The following is a 22,071-nucleotide window of genomic DNA, read 5'->3' as shown; positions in this document are numbered from 1 at the left end:
CTCTTATAAAGCTGTAACTTATTACAGAATTAAGCCGAAATACTGTTTCAAGAAGGTTTTCAGATTTGACCAAGATGAGAGCGTTTGAAGTCTTGAAGGTAATATGCTCTATTTTCCAGTTTGCTGCTCACTTTTGAAATCTAATTAGTTTTTGTTTCTTCTAATTGAATCTTTCTTTAATCTTCTTAAATTCATTGTGCTGATCACTTGATGGAAGTGTTGAAGGTATTTTTTCTGTCATAAATCAATTATGCCCTAAATCAAGTTGCCCAAAATTTTCATTATTCTATGCTGTTAGTTTACTCAATAAACATTGATAAATGTTTAGATCATTTTGGCAAAGGCATGTACGCTGAAAGTTTAATGTTATAAATGATTATTTTATGCTAATTTTATTGTTCAATGTATTGTCTGTAGTTAGCTTTGGTTAGCTTGATGAAGAATAATCGTTTTGCACCAAAAGAACATGTGCAACCACATTTGGAGGTGCTAAATTTTATACTTCCTGTTTAAGTTTTTGGCTTGATCAGTTTTTTTACATTAGTTTGTTGTTTGGGGAAAGGGTTTAGCTTGGGTTATATACGAGCATTTGGTTGAAGTAATTAAGGCCCCCATTTTATTTCCTACTTATTTTTCATAAGTTGACTGCATCAGCTCATGAGAATTTTGGTTATTTCACATTATTTGACTCCTCAAGCCGGAAGCAAACAGTGCTTTAAAAACTTTGAAGGCTGTTGATAGGCTTGTAAATGAACCGAACGAACACGAAAAATGTGTTTGTTCAACTTTAAACGAACGCAAACATTTAATTGAAGAAATATTGGTGTTCATGTTCGTTTATTTAAAAAATGAACATGTTCATGTCCGTTTGTTTAAAATATAAAATAATAGTTCATGAGCATAAACGAACACAACTGAACAAAGATAAATGTACATAAATGAACATATATGAACAAGTATAAACGAACACAAACAAACATAAACGAACTCAAATGAACAAACTTATATGAAAATAATGAACAAATATAAAGCATTTAAGTCGATAACTCATCTAGATAATATTTATATTTTCTATTATAAACGACAAAAAATGAACATAAATAAACGGACTAAACAAACATAAATAAACGAATGTTCATGAACAAAAATGAACGACCGAAACATGTGTTCATGTTCGTTCGTGTAATTAAATGAACACAAATGTTTTGTTCATGTTCGTTCTTTTATTAAATAAACGAACATAAACGAATTTTTCCCGTCAAACAGTTAAAAATTAAACATATATATCCAAAAAGGTTTTAAAATATGAAAATCAAATTGATTTCAAATTGATATTAGTAAGTAAAAATACATAAACCAATGATATTTTGTTCATGTCGCCCACAAAAGCGCTAAAGGGATTGTTTATAAAAAGTGAACTTATTTCCTTTGTGATTTTCTAATTTTTTAATGGGTTGATTTTTTTAAAAATTTATAACTTGTTTTGTGTCGAAATATGTTACGACATAAATGGATTCAGGTCAACAGTTTAGTTTTTAACATATATTGAGTACATTTTGAAAAGATTTTTCTTTCTTTTAAAAATTTATTGTTAAAATGGGTCGTGTTCACTGTTTGCGTGTCCAACTTAACATGAATTTGAACACGACCAAAACCCATAAATCATATCATACATATTAACTCGAACAGGACATTCATATTCGCTTGTTGTGATCGCACTTCATCGAAGCACATGTGTAGTATGTTAATTTATTCTTTATTTATGTTTGATGAGTTGGCTAAAATGTAACTTAATAAACTGGTATTCTTGCCACTAATTTATTTGGTTTTTTTTTTTGTTTTTTTTTCAGGGAATGAGGATTCCTTCTGATGCAATGGCTATGGTATTCATTCAACTGCAGGTGAGTTGATTTGGGTGCTACATACGAACGGGTCATGTTGGCCGGGTTGATATTATCTTTAGTTAAGTTACCGGAAAGTTGTCTGCTGAAGCTGCAATTGGAAGGAAAGATGTAAACGTGTAAGTACCAATGGTCTCCTCCTTGACATCCACCTCTACCGGAAAGAAGACATGCCTATTCAAGTTCGATCTCACATTGATATACATTTTTCCAAATTCTTGGTGAAATCTATTTGTTTTTTTTTTTTTTTTTTATTTATGCAAATCCATCTTTTTTATTAAATGATATTGACCATCTCTTGAAGATGCTATAATTTCTAATAGTACACGGGTGTTCATATTAATTGTGAACATCCTTGATAATTTTATTAAGCATTATTATGCGGCTTCATGAATTGAATTCTTTTGAGATCCTTTACAATGAAATTATCACAAGAAACCCTAATTCATAGTTGTAGCACCTCTAGACTATAATCATTTAATCACAAACCCTAAGGCCACAATTGGGGTTTTGTAGATTGACGAAAGACTTGCCTCGTATTCAATTGGAACGTTGCTTGCCCTTGTTCTGTTGAAAGCCCCCCAAACTGGTGAGTATATAAGCAACTTATATTACTTTTTGAAATAAAGATGTTTATTATTTTATTCATAAATCCTAATTTCTTAAATTATAATTATATTTTTTTATTTTTGATGAAGAATATGGTGGCAAACCGATGGCAGAGTGGGTCAATACAGATTGTTTAAAAAACAAAAAGTACTAATTTGGTATGGGTCAAAACGGTTATCACCAAAACAAAATTAGGTTGAATTAAGTCGTTTTAGAAAAGGGACCAAAATAGGTTTTACTCGCTAAACTTTTTATGATGGCTAGTTACATGGAGGTGAGGTGACTATGAGGGGGGTCGAGTGAGATGGAAGTGACTGCAGTGGTGGTGATGTCGGCCATGGTGGGTGTTCGATGACGGTAGGTGTGTCGGGGACAGTTGTAGCACCATGTGGTAGCGATAAAGAACGAGTGATAGAGACAAACAATGGTCATAGGTGGTGCTAACCTGTTTGGTCCCTTTTTAAGTTAAATGTTTAATATGCTTGCTTGTTTTTATCCGTTAATTAATATTATTAGATATAAATAAACACATTGACTAACTTGACGTGATCCAAAGAAACCCATTGGTTGGGCTGTGTACAAATGATTCCTTTCTACATGCTAACTCTCCACCGACATTCCTTTCCAAATGTTACGTATTAAGTCTCCACTGGCTCTCTGTTCTCTTCTTCCCAGTTAGCTCTGAAAAGCCCTTTTCATCTTCGGTTTACTTCGCCTCCACCGCCTCAAGATAACCCAAAAGTTTTATAAATTGATTTTCATATTTAAAAGTCCGTCAATGCGTACTAAAAGATCTTAGTTCATTTGGATTGGATTTGCTTTTATGTATTTAAACTAACTCAAGTAAACGAATTGAATTAAAATAAATAATGGTTTTTATCTTTAGTTCTCTCGGGAATTCAAAGCAATAAAGATAATAAAGATATGGAATGTTAAAAGAAATACGAGTTGCAAAATGCCAATTTTGATTTTTCTTTTTTAGCAATTCACGTATCATAAAAGTTTATGTTATGTTCTTCAGACTGTATGCAAATTGGTTCAGAGTCAAGCAAAAAATTAGAAGAGCCCAAGAAAAGGTTTAGCTATTTACTTTTTTTCCCTCATGGTTGTGTTGCATAATTTCACTTCTTTAACTGTATGGTGAATTGGACTAGAATTATAAAGGATGCTTGGAGGTTTTTAGTTGACGTTTTAATCGTCTTTCATATACAAGCTTTGGACACTAAAGAAATCCATGCCTAAAATATCAGAACTTGAAGGATAAAGAGAAGAACAAAGCTAAAGCAGTTTTAGGTTTTTCAAGCGAGCTACATGCAAGAAGCTTTTGTTGAACGCTTAGGTGTTGTTTGTTTTTTCAGAGGTAAAATATCTGTAGTCTGCGGACCACATCTGCATCCATCTGTAGCAGAAGAGGTGGACCAAACCTTTGCAGTCTGTAAGAAGAAGACTGTTTGTTTTTAACGTCAGCAGACTGCTAAAATAAAACAGAAATTTTTAAATAAGCTGAAATTTAAATAAAAAAGTCATTCAATATCGAAATTTAAATAATAGTCAAACAACACTGAAATAATATTCATAAAACCACAGTAACATTTTTCTTTAAATAATTTGTTCGGTACTTTGCATTAACTGCTCAACAATTTCATCTTGCACAATACACACATATTGGATTTACATCTAATTTAATTCTATACTTTGCAGTCATACTTGTAAATGTCTTGGTTAAAACTCGGGCTCTTGCTTCATATGCATTCCATTTGATGGCTCAAACATCACTCTCTGAAAGTATCAAGATAGATAATTTAAAACAAAAAAAATTTGACAGTTTTACCCAAACCCATTTTAACCATAACTAAAATACCTTTACCTGGTTTGTAGGACTATGAGGTAAAATATTATGAGCAAGATCTTCGTTAAGTGATACACAAAATGGAGGCCCCGGCACATACCTCATGCTGCATTTAAAAAAATAATAAAATAAAATAGTAATAATAATAACATGAATTATCAAATAATGCTAGTTTAGTTATCGAGCCCAAATTAGAGCCTTATACGGGAAGGTCGTTTAGACTCTTCAAGCCTTAACGAGCCACATAAAAAAAAGAAAAATTAAACATAAACAAAATAATAATGAATAAATAAATATTAAACGAGCCGATTTCAAGCTAAGCTCGAGCTTAGAAAACGAGTGACAAGCCAAGGTCTCTTTAGAAAAAGAGCTCGAAACAAACCGAGCTCAAGTTGTTGTAGGTCAAAACGAGCCGCACTCTAGAGTCTAGACTAGTCAAGCTTGGGCTCGGGTCGGCTCGTTTACACCCCTATTGACAACAACAAAACCCCATAGTAATCAAATTAAGAACGACCACTATTAATATCAAAATATATCATTAGCAACAACAATAGAAACAATCTGGATCAATTCATTCCCTTACGAAACCCTAAACAGTAACTGAAATCAAACCTAAACATAAATAAATCAAACCTAATTAAATTCTTAACTAGCAATTATCAAGATATTAATTATCATTGGACAAGAAGCTTACCTTGTTGATAGATATGGACAATAGGTCGCCGGATGCAGGTGGTGAGCGGTTGCTGGAGGTGAGCGCCGACTGTAGGGGAGCGGCGGCTGGAGGTCGCCGGAGGTGGAGGATGCAGGTGGCGGCGGTGGCGCACTGGAGGTGGACGAGGCAGGTGGCGGCGGCGGCGCACCGGAGGTGGAGGTCAGGGGTGACGGGATGGATGAAAGGGGCTAGCGTTTGAGATATGACTTTTTTAATGAATTGTCTTCCAAAAAACAAACAATCTGCAACGTCTGCGCATGGTCTGCCTGGTGCAGACAAAAGAGATCAGGAAGATCTTTTGTGAAAAAACAAACACCACCTAAGTAGCGGGCTTTGTAAAGTACAAGAAAACTGCATATGATGGGCATCATTAGGGCTGGCAATTTATACACGAATACACGACACGTACCTGCACGACCTTAACAGGTAACGGTAAGGCCTTAACAGGTTTCGTGTACTAAACAGGTAGACACGAATTTACCTGTTAATTTTCGTGTCTAAACAGGTAAAATACATGTTTACCTGTAAGTACCTGGTTAAATTTTTATAATTAAATATATATATATATATATATATATATATATATATATAATATTATAATTATAAACTATTATTATCCCCAAACCCTAACTCACGTTTCCACTTTCCACATTCAGATTTCAGATATCCACATTCACTCCATCGTCGCCACCACTTCTCTAGACAAACGCCTCTCCGCCCGCCGCCCCTCTCTGGTGATTCCCTCGCCTCCGCCGCCCCTCTCCACCTGCCAGTGATTCCTCCGCTGCCACCACTTCCTCATCGGACTTTCTCCTCTCCGCTGTCAAAGTCGCCGCCGCCCGCCGGTGCTTCCTCTTACTTGGTAAGTTATTAATCTTTACCTACCTATTATTCCCTAAACAGGTTGTCAAATATGTGTTACTAAACAGCTCTTATCGTGTATTATCGTGTATTACAGGTATTAATAGGTTCGTGTTCGTGTTTAGGATACACGTACACGAAAAGTTTTCGTGTCGTGTACAGGTATACCCATTTCATGTTCGTGTCTTATCGTGTACGGGTATACACGATATGTCAGCCCTAGGCATTATGAAGCGTTAACTATAGGTGCTTTTTGTTATTACAAGAATGCAAGGCCAAAAGCTAAATATCCATTAAACTTGGCGGCTTTAAAGTTTATGCTTCTAACACAATCGCAAAGGGTGTTGGGTTACCTGATCAAATGGTTTCACCCCTGCGAAGTGCGGGCCAAAATACTAGTATTAGGGATGGCAACGGGCCGGGTATTGCTAATCCCATGCCCATACCCGGTTATAAAATTCAGTCTCATACCCGACCCATTACTCGTCGGATATGTGTCGGGTATCGGGTATACCTGCGGGTATTAGGTATACTCATTAGATTGTTAAAAAAAATTATTAGAATTTTTAAATAGATTTTTTACCATTATAGTTATCGTATATATTTTTATTTATATATGAACTGTTGCAAACTAACATATGACACATTACATCTATATAAAGTATCAACGTTATCATAAATAAATAATAACTAGCATTGTTATCCGCGCGTTGCGGCGGAGCTATATTTGTATGATTACGAATATCGCTTTTATTTCATGCTACTTAGGTTTAAATTTGGCATGCATGACATTTGCAAATGTTATTTAAAACTGTGTAATAAAATCCACATTTGAACGGAAAATTTAAAGTTAAAAGTGTGGGGTACATTGTTTCCTTTTTCCTTGGTTTGCCGAAATGTAAGGGGTTGTTCAATCGATTAGTTTAACAAAACGTCATATTAAAAGTTTTTTAAGAGAAAATTACTTAAAATTAGTTACAGAAATAAATTAATAATTATAATTAATTTAAATTACATAATGAGAGTGATTTTCTATTTCTTCTGATACAAATTGTAATAAATAAATGTAATGGTTAATATGTGAAGGTTATAAAAAAATTCTTAGAGTTGAAATGTTACTCATATATATGTGAACTTGAGGGGAACAACTGAACAAGCCACAAAGTGGGTAAAAGGACAGAACAAAAACAATGATATGAATGATAAATTATTAACTTGTGACATCACAACAAAGCTACCATCTTCTTCTTCTTCTTCATCTCACCACAACCATCTCTTTGTTTCTACCGCCGACCCGTGACGTCACATAATCCCTCATTTCAAGTAAAAATTTGATGGAAGGGATTTCTTGAAACGGATCGAGTTTAAACGGGTATCCATCAAATTTGAAGATCTTCCACTAAACTCATTTAAGTTTGTTGATATTACTACCGGAATCGTTGTTCCGCTCATATTACTTGTGAGAACCTTCGTCGCACCGTTGTTTGTTCAAAGGACCGCTGCTTATTTCCGGAATCGTTACTCGTATGCTATTGATTAGGCGAAATTGGGGTTAGCAATTTTATTTTAGGAAACCATTTGTGATGGATTTATAAAATAAATGACCGCAGGGGCGTTTTATAACCTCTGGTAACGGTTATTTACACCGGCAGTTTTCCGGTGAATCGACGTGACGGTTAAACCATTAGACACAGTAGTTTTATAACTGCCGGTGAATTGGCGTTTTATACCCCCCGTAAAGGTATTTAGGCGCAACAGTAACGGTTATTTACATCGGCAATTTTATAACCGTCGGTAACGGTTATTTATATAGGCTGGTTTTCCGGTTCGGGTTACGCGATGGAAAAGTTAACCAAACATCGTTTCTTATTCTCTTTTTTTAAATATATAATATAAACTTCACAAAACAGGAATAGTAAAATGAAAATTTTTAGGGAAAAGGTTGGAAATGGTTGTGACGGTTAAACATCAGGTGGAAACCTACTTTTTGTAATTTAATATAATAGATATAATATTAGGAATAATAAAAGAAAAGGATGGCAACATGAATGTAGAATTTAAAAAAGAGGGATGTTTTGAATTCTAAATGTAGTAGAGATAATACTATAACTTTTATATAAAGTTGATAACATATAAAACATAAATAATACTTTTTAATACATATCTTAATATAAAATATAAAGAAAAAATTGAATTAATAATAAAAAATTTCGGGTATATAGTTCAGATAAATGGGTATACCTTTTCGGATAATCGGGCCGGGTATCACCAAATCCCATACCGAAAAATTTTCAAAACTAATCCCATACCCATTGGGTTCGGGTACAAGCGTTCAATGCTTAGGGTTATCTTGTCATCCCACAGAAACACTAAACACTCCTCTCCCTGCTACCTTCATCGGACGTCACACTAGATCGATCATCGATTTCTTTTTACACTTCCGCCTCAGAATTCCAGATTATGGCGGGTATCATCACCAACGGGACCACTATTTACCACATCAGGAGGTACAATTGTACAATTGAATAGTATGTATGTATGTATGTAAGTGATTCACAACCACATACAGATTACAGTGAAAGATGGCTATTTGTTTCCTAGCAATGGATTTCTCATAGCCACAGGTTGTTCGAGCTCAGATAATTTTGTTAACATAGATGTAAACATGTTATACAGTTAGGGTTTCTGATGGTGGTTGTCATCTCAATAACCGTTCCTGCTCAACTTTTTATTATGTTGCAATGCACATGTGTAGTTTAGCATTATTACCTATATTCTTTTTGCTTGGTTTAATGGCTGTCTATGGCGGCGATTGTAACTCGACGGCTCCTCACATATCGTTCGATAACTGGCAGGTTTCTGACAGTCTCTATATTCGAATTTGATGTAAGAATTACAATTTGGTCGTTCCTGAACAAATATTGATTTTATGTAATTTTGTATAATTCTTTTGATATGTGATTCATGTATTGAGATTTGTTGATGTAGTGCAGGTAATTTGGTTGACACACTGCGTATTCAGTTAGAGAACAAATTGGGGATATGTCATTTCGAGCAAACTTTGTGAGCCATCTGGGGAAATTGCTGTTGAGGTTAAGCTTCAACTATATACAATAACTATTATTGCTTCGGAAATAAAATATTGGGGTCTTTTTCATGTTTTGGGATTAATCAGTGTTTATGTAAGATTGGTGAGATATATGGACACCAAATGAAAGTAAGGGTTTACCCAGTACTCACTTTTACATTTGTAGCGTTCATAAGTAAAGATGCTACTCAAAAGGTCACCGAAGAGTTACATCAAACTTGAAGGTATAATTGTATAAAAATATATATGCTTATGCTTATATATTAGACAATATAAATGGATATGATACTCAACTTTGTGATTGAATATCATTTTAACCCATTTACATTTTGTGAAGCCATATGTACAGCTTATGGAAGCAGAGCTCTTTTCCTTTCTTCGGTGCTGCGGGATTGGTAGTGAAGCGAAGCAGTTAAGAGATCAAAGGTTCACACCACAAGACAACACCATCGACAGGCATTCTCAATTATAGGTAAAATTTTAGTTTTCTTAGTCACAAAATTCTGGCTGATTAACAACCGCCTATGGCAAACGAAGTTACAACTGTTTTTGCGGATTTAAATTTACAACAATGCAACACATGTACTAAGCACTATCTTTAAAGGGTATTTTGGAATTCAATATGGTGTAGTAAAGAATGTAGAAGTTTGATATGATTTTTTAGATTTAAAACTGTTGAAAATGTTTTAGATGAGTGGTGGATGAGCACTTTTGGTATTAACCAAACTGAATATAAATAATCAGTGATCTATAAAATTGCTATTTTGGGCTCAAGTTCACAGTTACATAAATAACATGATTAAAAGCTCAAGTACATGTAAATTGACTTTGGCTGTGCTTGTTGTTTAGTAGGGATTTTTCAAAGTAAAATAAGAATTTACTTATATTTCAGATTTAATGAATTCTAACACTTTCTTTTGACACACAATACAAAAAATATTTACTGTTGAATTAATATATATTATTTGTTTATCAATATAATATAATTAGTAGTTGCTAACAGTAGATTTGTTCTTAATGCAGTCATGGAAGAAACAAGCAAGAACCACAAGTATTAGCACGCAGGTTGAAAAGCAAATGAAAACGGTCTACTCTTTTGTGTAAAAGCCTGTTATGAACATTCAAATGGAAATGTACTCATTTTTGTAACTAACATAGCTACTTTAGTAAACAGCATCCACAAAATATACTCTTATTGTTTTGTAATTATTAGATGCAACTAAGCAAACAGCAAAAGCCTACCTTTTGTAAAGTGCATAAACCATAAAGTTATCCTTTGGTGATGTTAATGCTTCTAACTGTTATAATATAATATTATCATGCCAAGAAAGGCGAAGCTAGGCTAATTGCTTGATCGAGCATTGCCTCCCGCCACGAAGCGCGGGGTACAGATACTAGTTTACAAATAATTTTCCCAAATAAGCCTTTCTTTTAAGATTTCCACCTAGGGAGAGAATAGTGACTTCATTGTTTGATGACTATGATATAGATGAAGTTGATATGAGGAATACACCGTCACATGGCAGTTGTTTAGTGGCTTACTATTTAATTTTCTTTTTTCTTTTTCAATCTAATGAATTAATTTACATATGTTTTGATTTCTTTTAATAACTTATACTATTTATTTTTTTTAAATCTAAAACACGATCTTGTTTTTTCTAAACTTTTTTATATAAATTTAAGTAAAAATGGAGTACTTTCAAAAATACAAATTTTATTGAAAACAAAGTACTTTCAAAAAAATATGTTTCATTTTTTAATTTTAATATATTGTTTATACTTAAGATAATATTGTTTCAAAAGAAATAATTGTTTTTATTATTTACAATAAATTTTATAGAACAAATCAAAATATAAATAAGATATGTAATAAAAAAATTGATTTGAGTTAGGTTGGGTTGTATATGTGAAAGAGAGAGAAATTAGTGTTTAATTACAAGTTGAGCTGTGTTAGGTTGAGAATAAAGTTAGTCTAATGCTTGAATGAACATGATGTTTGATGTAAAAAGATAATAATAGAAGAGGTCAGAAGACTATGGTCCATGTCTTCTAGAGGAAGATGACGTGCAGACCTTTTTTAATTAAATGTCTTTCGAAAAACAAACACACTGCAGAATACAACGCCTGCGCGTGATCTGCGCGACACCAAGAAAAGAGGCTAAGAAGAGCTTTTGAATAAAAACAAACAGTCCCTGATGAGTTGGAAAGCATGACAAAAATAAAATAGTTAGTTTACAAAAGATGGCATACTAACTTAACAAGAGCTACAAAATGCCCACTGCTTGTAACAGTGGTGCATTTGAAATGCCTAGGTTTTATGTAACAGTGGTGTAGTTTGAAACAATTTTATGTGATTAGATGATGATCTATGCTCTGAGTATAGGATCAATGCGGTTTCCCTACGAACACCTTGTTTTAAAAGTTTAAAAACTGGTTTGAATGTATCAAGTTTAAATTCAACAAAACCATAAATACCCAATGTTACAGTATCAATTTAGTATCCGGTTTTAGCAAATGATTTGAAGTATAGACATTGGTATCAGATTCAACAAGTTTACCCACTGCAAGTCCATGGGACAAGTACAACTTAGATGCAAATACAGAGAGTACAAAACCTATCCAGCTACAAAATCATACGCTTCCTCGATCTTTTGGTTTCATCTTCACTCGCTTTTAGTTTTACTTCAAGATACGATCTCCATATAACTTTTGACACATTTCAGATTAAACCATCCTGTGAATCTACATTTTGATCCTTGAATTACCAGTATTAACAATTTTGGCGAAAATAATGGTTATTGATGTGCACCTCCCAAATTCAATGCCGTCACTTTAAGTCAAGCTGCTCGGATCTGGACTCAAATCTGCCTCAAATCCAGAATAACAGTGGTATACCAAACTATGACCACCCTTAGGCCCATACGGGAACTGAAAATATTAGCGTGCCTAAAGTAAACGAGATAATCACAGTCGTGAAGGCGTATGCATACGCTCGCCAAGGGTGCATACTCGCCCTCATGGCTTCAAACTCAGAAATAAAAGTTGAAACCGTACTCAAACAACCACATAACCCAAACTGTATACCAGTAGCCACAATATTAAAATGCTTATCCTTCACCTACACACCACAAAACATCCATTAAAGATTAAACCAACATAAAAACCGTTAACATGATGTTAACTTAAAGGTGCAAAAAAAGATAACACAAACTCACAGATTTCTTCATTGTTGCAAAGGCTGCCATAATACAAGCAGCAGCCACATTAGCAATCAATGTACCAAAAGGCATCCATTTCATCATTTGTGTTCTTCCTAAACCTTGACCATTAAGTTGCGCTAGATAAAACCTAACCCACACGCCGATGGGCCCCACAATACAACCGAACCACATGTGACTCGTACTACTATCACCATCAAAATCTTTCTTCAACAAACTCACACTCACACTCCATAACAAACCGAGCATAGTTACCATCACCACCATTAGAACAATCTGAATTATCATACCATTTACTTGACAAAATCCGCATTTGGAACTTAGTTTTGTTTGGTTAAAAGCCCATTTAAGACCGTTAGCGGTCTCCACACCGAATATGAACGAAAACGCAACAAGAAACAAACCTAGTATAAACCCGAGAACCGAGAAAACCCATCGACCATCTACACTAAGCTCAAGCATCTTCTGATTCCAACCACTAAACGTGGTTACACTTCCCAAGTACCCCGTTGTCAACCCAACAGCTAACTCAGGCGAGAAGTTTGATATATCTCCTTTGAAAACCGCGCCAAACCAGCCCATGAAAAATGATCCAACCTTCAATATAAAATACATGACTTATGATGGTTTTACATAAAAGTTAGGCGAAGATAACGAATTAACAACCGAAAGGAACACAGAAACAGTGATACCATATTGGGAGCAAGATCAATATACATATAGCTATGATCACTTGTAGCACCAACCACTTGAGGACCAAATAATTTTTCTAGGAGGTACCTTGTCATTACCTGCATAATAGGAAAATGTTATTTCCATCTTAACCGTATGAGCTTGAATAGTTAACAACAAGGGCGAAGCTTAGTTAGGGCCGGTGTCCCCCCCACCCCCCCTTTTTCGCAGTAGTGTAAATTTACCGGTTTTCATACGAAAAATTGTATATATGGTATAAATTTACCCGTTTTCGACTGAAAAATGAATCCCCCCCCCCCCCGGTTTATGATCTTCTTAATACATTTTGAGTCCGCCCCCCTGACCAACTCATCCAAGCTACGCCACTGGTTAACAATATTTTCAACAGTATGGATAACGTTTGGTTGAAGTCAGCATGTGCGACTGTCATTTGCTAGTGTAGTTATCCTTTTATCCCCCAAAAATGTCACATAAGTTATTCATGATCTGCATTTTAACTGCTTTTCTATATCTAATAAATTGACATGGGTTCTAATCTTCCGAAGCAAGTTGCTTATACAATAACAACCACTAAGTAACTACGAAAATAACAATAGAGTCAATTATGCAGCCCTTGTTAATTTTGCGAGTATCAAGCCTGCAATCCTCAAAACAGTATTTTTCTTTAATAAAATAATAGTCAAAACACAGGGTATTCTTGGGCAATTATGGCATGATGTAATGGCATAAAACAAAGTAAAAATAAAGAAAATTCTGTTAACCCAATAACTTGCATGGTTTAGCATATTACCCCAAGAATGCCAAATACAGCAAGATGAGCACGAGATGATATATATTTTAAGAACCACGGTAACTCCTTCTTGCATTCCTGCACACAAATTACCAAATTAACCTCAACGGGTTAAGAGATATGTAGTTATGTACAACAACTTGAGAACTGATTAAAATGACAAGAAAGCATACTTCATTCTGGTCATTTGGTGAGGTAGGAGATGCAACTTCAAGCTGCAATTCTTTAACAGAATGTTCGTGAATTGGTAAAACCATGTTTTCTCCGCTATACCTTCTACTATTTAGTGCTCTATCTCCAATATCACCTGCCTCTGAAACACTGTCATCATCAATTTCATAGTGGTTTGATCCTAAACGGTTTAATGAGCGCCTTCTAAACGATGAATTTGTACTGCTGATACGACTAAAAGATCCACTTCTTCTTGGTTCTGATTCAAGATCCATTTTGCTTTCACAACCTTTTTCCCACTGCAATAGCTCACGTGACGCAAAATTCACGAAAGAGTACCATGGGTATACAGTTCACACATTTTATAAATATGGATCATAAGTTCATAACAACTCCACTTATAAAAGAACAACTTAAATAACCTGATTAGGCCACCTGCTACATTGACTAATATAATCCAAATGTTTCATTTACTATCACAATAAATGCACAATAACAACTAACACCAATAGTGTTGCATGCAACAAAATAACCGAGTAAGTGTTTTATTAGTGAATAAACTACACACGGCACTTACGTTATCAATCAGCCGTCTAGGGAACCATTTGCCTATACGCTTCTATAGAGGTATACGGCTATTTAAAAACGCCATATGGTCGTATACCGTATGACTGATGAACGGATATATTCAAAGGTGCCTCACAAGCACCACCTCCAGAAGTGTATACCAGTCACATCATAACGGGTGTGTTATATGATGTCAAATCAAATATATGCACCAGAGTCTGTCATATCATACAGGTTATATTATATGAGTTTCACATCAGTCATTTTTGTCGGTCAAACTCATAATGATGGCTGTATGTATGATTTGCCCCTCATGCAACCATATGAGTGTTTTCCCGTGTCATATAGCTCTAGTCTATTGAGAAGGTTATGTTAGGTTAGTGGTCAAGCATGATCACAATAAAGTTACATGGGACATGAACACAAATAATAATAATAATATGATGTTTGTTGTCTAGCAAAAAGGTCAAATCAAACCAATTTACACCAAAAACAACAATCTTGATCGGACTTATAAACACGCACAAGAAGCTGTAATTGTTAGTAAAAGGTGTATATATATATTATGGAGATTGCATCATAAAGCAAAACAAACTTTTAAGCTACCTTTTTAAGATTAATAATTAATTAATCAGATCCGTCAGTGCGGTATACATCAAGTATATAACAAATAAATGCGTAACCTTGTGTGTAGCCTTAACAATAAGCTATCGGAGGGGTTGAACGGAGAACGGGACGGCGCCAACGGAAGTGATTGGAGTTGTTATGTGGCCCGGCTCTCTTGTTTTGCGGGACTTTTATTTTTTATTTATTATTATTTGTCGTTTATAATAATATCGTGAGCCACATGATTAATGCGGCTCTCCTGCACTTTACAGAAAGCAACCTCATCGTTGACTTTCAAAGCCGATGACAGGTCATTGAATATCAAGGTGAGTTTTTAACCGTTTAAATTAATTTTTAATGCTATATACTTAACTCGTCCAAAAACATTCTTATAAGAGAAAGCCCACCACTCATCCTTAACATTTAGGTCTCTCTATGTTGAAAAATGATAACCTTGTTTTCAGTAGGATCGGCTTTGCCATTCAAAAAGGGGTGACGGCTGCTTGTTGTCCGCTTACATGTCTTTCTATTGTAATTGGATCGTTTTATTATAAACGTGAATTCATTTAACTGTAAAAAAAATAAAAAATAAAAAAATTCTTAAATATCACTCTTATGCTATTGGACCTGAAAGCCAACTATATTAACCTAACTAGTTGCATAGAAACTAGTAACCGGTTTTGATAGTTTAATTGTTTAATCAATAACCGGCTATAGTTTGCAACGGATATTCATGAAAGCGGTTAACTGGTATTTGCACCACTATAGTGAGGTGGGCTAAAAGTTGGATCAAGTGAAACAAATGACACGTGAACAGCAGTAAGCGTGGGTGGGCTATACTGGGCCTATAAACATAAGTAATGGGCTAATGGCTTGAAAATTACGAGTAACAAGGATAAACAAAACTAATGGCCTAATTAATTAATCGCTTTAAAATGGCAGAAAAAAAAAACAAACTATTGACATAAGTAATGGGATAGTAAAATCATAATCTTGATTTGGGTTCACAAGTAAAGGTGCACAAGATAATCCGAGACCGGTTATTTTTGCATATGGTTGTAGTCTATCCAGTTCTGCACCGACCCTACCGGTAGGATATCAATAGGGTATATATTTAGGCTTAAGAACCTAACCCTATGGCCGGCTATCGAAATACTGATTCTATACCTAGTTTTTCCCAATGCCCATTTTGTACCCGACCCGAAACCGGTTATTACCATTGGGGACGAATCCTAGTCGGGGTTTTCTTTTTATGTGTTTTTTTCTTTTAACCATTTTAGCCCTCATTTGTTGTGGATGTTTTGGTTCAATCATAACACTCAAAAACATTCTATACTCACTTAAACGCTTGAAACCACACTATAAACACTTTCGAAATGATAAAACGATTTAATAAACATTACAACTAATAGGATCAATGAAGTAAACTGTAACCCCTTTACACTGAAAATGCTCATTCATACGAACTTTCGTTTACAAAAGTTGAAAAATGACATACAAGTAATCTACATGAAACTAAAGTATAGCATACAAACAATAATCACAATGTGATCTAAATCAGAGTTAAGACTATATAATGTCACATAAATAAAATCACCAATGGGGCTTATCATCTTTTATGGTTTGTGGAGGAAGAGGCTTCCAGTCAGGTTTTTCATCCCAATACATGTCATAATAAATGTGATCTGGAAGATTGTAATCGTGACTATCGACGCAACACCATATTCCGACATACATCTTCGCTCGCTTCCTAAATTTTTCTTCCCTTGTCTGTCATATTAAATTTATGATGATTTTCAGTCCTATGATCATTTGTTTCATTAAAAAAAGATGCATGATTTAAAAGACATGCCTTGTCAGTGAACCCTAGGAATGCATCTTGCATTGATGAAAATTGGATAACTTTGACATCCTTAAATGACGATAATACCCTTTTCAACTGTTCAAATATTAACATAAGTGGTCACAATGAGACTGAAGTTTATAAAAAATAATACATTATTCATCTTGCGTACTGTTTCTTCATTGCTATGCTTTGGAAATCTGAGAACTCAATTCGTGTTTGTAATATTTGATTGGCAATTTTCTGACCCTCCTTCACATAATTGTACATCAAGCCATGAATCCTTAACCTAAATGCGGAAAATTATGATTAATTTATAAAATTACCATTATGCCCCTAAGTGAAGACAGATACTGCACCTGTGCAGGCATCAATGGATTGTTAAAGAAAGAATACTCTCTTATACTGATTCCCGGCCCGAATTCCTCAATGGGCAAGTCCTTTAACATTGTATCCACCTACAAACCAACGGTCCAACATTGATATCTATTAACTAAATTCATCATTTATTAAATTTGTATAACTTAAATACCTCAAATACATGATCGAGAGGACATACGAACGGTTGCCTTGTCATCGACCCTATAATAACTCCAGGATGAAAATACCATAATTTATCCAGTCTGCACCAAACTGGAGGCATTACCTAAAAGATGCAAATTATTAGAGACTTAAAATAAAAAAAAATAAAAAAATAAAAATAAAAATTGTATGTGATTTTTAATACCAATGTACGGTTTAAAACTAATGCTATCGCAAGTGGTCCTTATTTGCTTTATCTGCAATTCAGTCACATAAAGTAGTTCACAATCTGCTAAATATTTGAAAGATGCCAAAGAAAGAAATGAATATTTGTATAGGCTTACTTGATAATTAACAAGAGTGAAATGTGTTTGAAGATTATGTTCCTCATCGAGTAATAAGCTTTTTGGAATAGACGGCTTGAATGTCAAGAAACCTCCTGGTGAATCATAATATTCTGGTGGATCGTAAAACACCATAGCTTCACGTAACCTATGGCGTTTTCCTTCTGTTCCCGCAAATTGAAATGTAGTATGCACTGCATACGGCTCTAATCTTAGTTGTTGATGCATCGCCTACAAATGCAGGCAAACTATAACTTAAAAGTAAGCAACAACGACAACAAAATAATACTAATAATAGTTCATACCTGATTACCTGAACAAAATAAGTATGACCACTACAAAATATACTAGCAGGCAGCAAACCGAGCTTTAAGGTTCCATCATAAGCATAAACGAGTCCACTTTCATCATCAACCGGTGGACCCAGTTGATTACGCACAAGTTCATTAAAACCGTTCTTGTCCCATATATTAACATCGGCTAAAAGCATTTCTTTCCATTCTTTAGCCAATTTTTTAGCAGAGCCCGTTGGCCGCCAATGAAAAATTCCTACATTATATGCACCTTCAACTGTCCACATTATATCCATTGATTAGTTTAAACAAACTGTATTATATTAATTTGTAGCATCATATAAACTACAAATTTCACCTTCTTGCCAGTTATCTAACCAGTCATCAGTTACCGTCGGTGTAACTTGATCAGTCAATGTTAACACATCCGCTTCAGGATACCGTGCAAGATACAGGAGTGGATTCTGTTATAATTACAACTTTTAAAGAAAGTTTTGTGCCTAAATTATTAATAAAGGAAGTTACCTTTAACCAAACCATATCAGTGTCACACATGAGTAACTCAAAACCGAACGATAGAATTGTATCAATAAGAACCACTCTTTCCCGCCCCATTTTATGAAAACTCGGCGAACCCCAACCGACATCTAAAGTGCTCATATGACTCCCCATATCAAAAACCGGTACACCCTTCCAATACAAAGCCTCCAATAGTTTTGTGTCCATTGCACCTAAAAAACCATTTTTGAATTCTTAAACCCCCTAAAAAAAGGTTTAAAAGGTTCAAAAACTTTGTTTAACTTAACTAACTAACTAACTAACTAACTAACCGACAATAAAATTCTCAACGCCCAAATCGGTCAAGTGCTTCACCCATGTGAGGATAAAGTCCATGAAAGCATAGTTACCAAATGTTGCTACAATAACATTATCTTTCGCTTTTTCTTGAACCATTTCTTTTGTTAACCGAAATGTCTCCAACGGGGGCATATTTGAACTCGTGGAGGGCACTTCCCAAATCGGTTTAAATTTCCCAGTTGTTAGTGAAGGTGAATCAAGTGAATGATTTGGGAAAGAAGGTGTCACGTCTATCATTATGCAAACAATTAAAGAAGATGTTACAAACTTAACCCAACAATCATAACCAAAGTTTGGTTCATTAAAACAAACCAACCCCAAACAAGCATAAATATGATCAAAATGCATAATTGAACATGATTTAAGATCGACTAAGTAACCGAAACAAGAGCCGATGGTTTGGTTTTATGTTTTAGTAAATACTGAACTTACGGTTCGGTTTGGGTTCTGCCTGTAATAAGAACCAAAAAATCCAAACGGAACCGAATTTATTAATTTTATTTATTTTTTATTTTTTATACTAAGTAATTTATAAGAACTTGATAAATATGTAACTTAAATATTTTAGTCCAAATGATAATAATTAATTAGTTATAAATATGCAAAATGAATGATTTAGGCCCGAATTTGTTATTTTTGGACAAATATATTTTTAAACCAAAAAATTCAAGCACAAATACAAAATCGAACGGTTTTCAAAAATTTAAAAACAAAGTTTCAGGTTTCTGTTAAGTTTTAGCCTGAACCATGCACATCCAACAAGCCATTGAAGGCTATATAAGTCAAGCCTAATTAGTTGACTTTAGATGAGAATTCAAATAACACCAAAATGAAGATAACTTTACAAAAATGCATAATAATAATAATAATAATAATAATAATAATAATAATAATAATAATAATAATAATAATAATGAGATAGCAAAAGGAAGAAAGATACATTGAGATAGGTTCCAAAAGATGACATAAACAGCAGAGAACACAATTCCGGTCAACAACAATGGTTTCGAGTTGGTCACTTGTTTAATCCAACTCATTTCTTGATTATCAGTGGATTATCTATAAATATAAACCTTAAATCCTGGGTAATGTTTGAATTGAATCTGAATCTGATTTTGGACTGACATTTGGGTGTTTGAATTGAATCTGAATCTGATTTTGGACTGACATTTGGGTACATCAAGTGTTGGTGTTTGTAACCACCCATTTGAATTCTTTACTACACATTTGTGGATAGTTTATTATTGTTCTGAAGAGTTGTGAAATCAAGAATTATGGTGACATAGGTGTTTTAAGTAATGCTAATAAAATGTTGTTTAATTCAATGATCACTAACCGGTTAGGCTGAGGGGTGTGGGGCTTCAACGGGGGCGCTAGAGCCCCTCCGCTCGCGCCCCCAGGCGCTAGCACCACACCACCGGGGCGCGAGAGGGGCGCTATCGGGGGCGCGAGCACGAAAAACAAAGCAGGCGCAAGCCTGTTAGCGGGTGAGGATGGGCGTAAGGAGACATGGGAAAGTGTGATCTAGCCGTTGGACATTTAAAATGAGCCGTTGGGCTCTTATTTAATAAAAAAAAAAGTTTTTTCTTCCTATATATAACCCATTTCACATAAAACAATTACCACAACTTCAAAAAAAAAAAAACCTAAAATCAACCCATCTTCCAAACTTTTTTTTAAAAAAATGGATGGAAATTGGTACCCAAACCCAAAATCAACCCATCTTCCAAACTTTTTTTTTTAATGTGTGTTTTTTTTAATAATTTATGAGTTTTTTTAATAATACGTTTTTTGAATATATTTATAAAAAAATTAAAAAAAAAATCCGCTGGAGCCCCTACACACCAGGGCCAGGGGCTCCACCGGGGGCTCCAACACCCCCCTTATCCAGTTTCTCTCTCTGCCACACGTCATAATATTATTGGCTGGAGCCCCCACTCGCGCCCCCATTAGAGCCCCCCACACCCCTCAACCTTAGGTGAGTCACTTAAATATTTTAATTTAATAAGTGGTGGTTAAGTGACTCACTTACGCCCGGCTTGCGGTGCGCACATATAATGTATATATGTATGAACCCTTGGGTGGGCAAAAGTAAAATTGCACAATTTTGACGTTATTTTACTAATCACGTGAAAATAACGTTAAAAGTGGCGGAAGGTTAATCAGGCATCATGTGGTGGCGTTGATAGCCGAAAGACAAGGGCACATGCACCAATCAGCCGGTGTCCCGATGATTGAGTGTTATGTGTCTTATGTCCAAGGCTTGATTCAAAACTACTATCGAGCCGGGGGTCTCACCGGAAGCAGCCTCTCTATCCCTATGGGATAGAGGTAAGGCTGTCTACATCTTACCCTTCTCAGACCCTACCATAGCATTGCTATTGGTGGGATATACTGAGTACGATGATGATGATGGTTAGGTGACTCACTTAAATATTTTAATTTAATAAGTGGAGGTCTGGGATTTATGTATAAGAAAAAGTTTGAAATTCCTAAATAGTCCTTTTTAAAAAAAGATTCTCAAAATAGTTTTTTTTTTTCTCAAATTTTTTTAGAATTTGGACCGTCAAGATGTATTGAGAAAAGATAAAAATAAAGAAGAAGCAGGCCAAATTTCGAAAGAAAGTCAGGTAGGAGACGAGATTTGGGAAAATAATTAAGGTAAAGTCCAAATTTTTTGTAATCTTGGAGCAAAAGTTCAGATTTTTCCAAAATTTTTTTTTTCAAAAAACCGTCTTGAGAGACTGTTTTTTTATGTTTCCTACCTTTCCCGTCCATATTTTCAAATTCTTGGAAAAATATATTTTTGACAATTATACCCCTGAACCACCACCACCACCTTGAACCACCACCATCACCGACGCCGTCGGCCCCACCCCATCACCACCACCGTCACTACAACCGTACAATAACCGACTGATTCACTTACTTCTCATCGATCACCACCCACCACCATCGTCCACCACCACCATCCATCACCACCACCCACCGTCCTCCACCACCACTGTCTACCACCCACCACCAGCTCCGGTGGAGTAAGATCTCCGGTGACCCAGTTTCTGATTAGCAGATCGGAGCTTATCCGACGAGGTGAAATTGGGTATGCTAGTACTAGTGTTAAGCTTGCCGGAATGAGATCTATT

General features: G+C 35.0%; 1 protein-coding gene and 1 pseudogene across 1 annotated transcript; both read right to left on the bottom strand.

The window, feature by feature from the left end:
• Nucleotides 1-11,904: 11,904 nt before the first annotated feature.
• On the bottom strand, nucleotides 11,905-14,223 carry LOC143543814 (uncharacterized). Its single transcript, XM_077036050.1, has 5 exons — nucleotides 13,898-14,223; nucleotides 13,725-13,802; nucleotides 12,934-13,032; nucleotides 12,239-12,838; nucleotides 11,905-12,141 (listed from the first exon to the last, which is right to left on the bottom strand). Exons 1-5 carry the CDS (start codon nucleotides 14,168-14,170, stop codon nucleotides 11,935-11,937), a joined length of 1,257 nt encoding a protein of 418 aa, XP_076892165.1. The 5' UTR covers nucleotides 14,171-14,223; the 3' UTR covers nucleotides 11,905-11,934.
• Nucleotides 14,224-16,661: 2,438 nt separating this feature from the next.
• On the bottom strand, nucleotides 16,662-19,965 carry LOC143543832 (arabinosyltransferase XEG113-like; annotated as a pseudogene).
• Between the last annotated feature and the right edge of the window lie 2,106 nt (nucleotides 19,966-22,071).

Source organism: Bidens hawaiensis, unplaced genomic scaffold (genome assembly GCF_021521415.1).
Source record: "Bidens hawaiensis isolate Kalapana, Puna unplaced genomic scaffold, B.hawaiensis_p1.1 tig00013302_1, whole genome shotgun sequence".
In the NCBI taxonomy this organism is placed as follows: Eukaryota; Viridiplantae; Streptophyta; class Magnoliopsida; order Asterales; family Asteraceae; genus Bidens; species Bidens hawaiensis.
The sequence above is the reverse complement of the archived record's forward strand: the minus strand, read 5'-3'. Positions and strand labels throughout refer to the sequence as shown.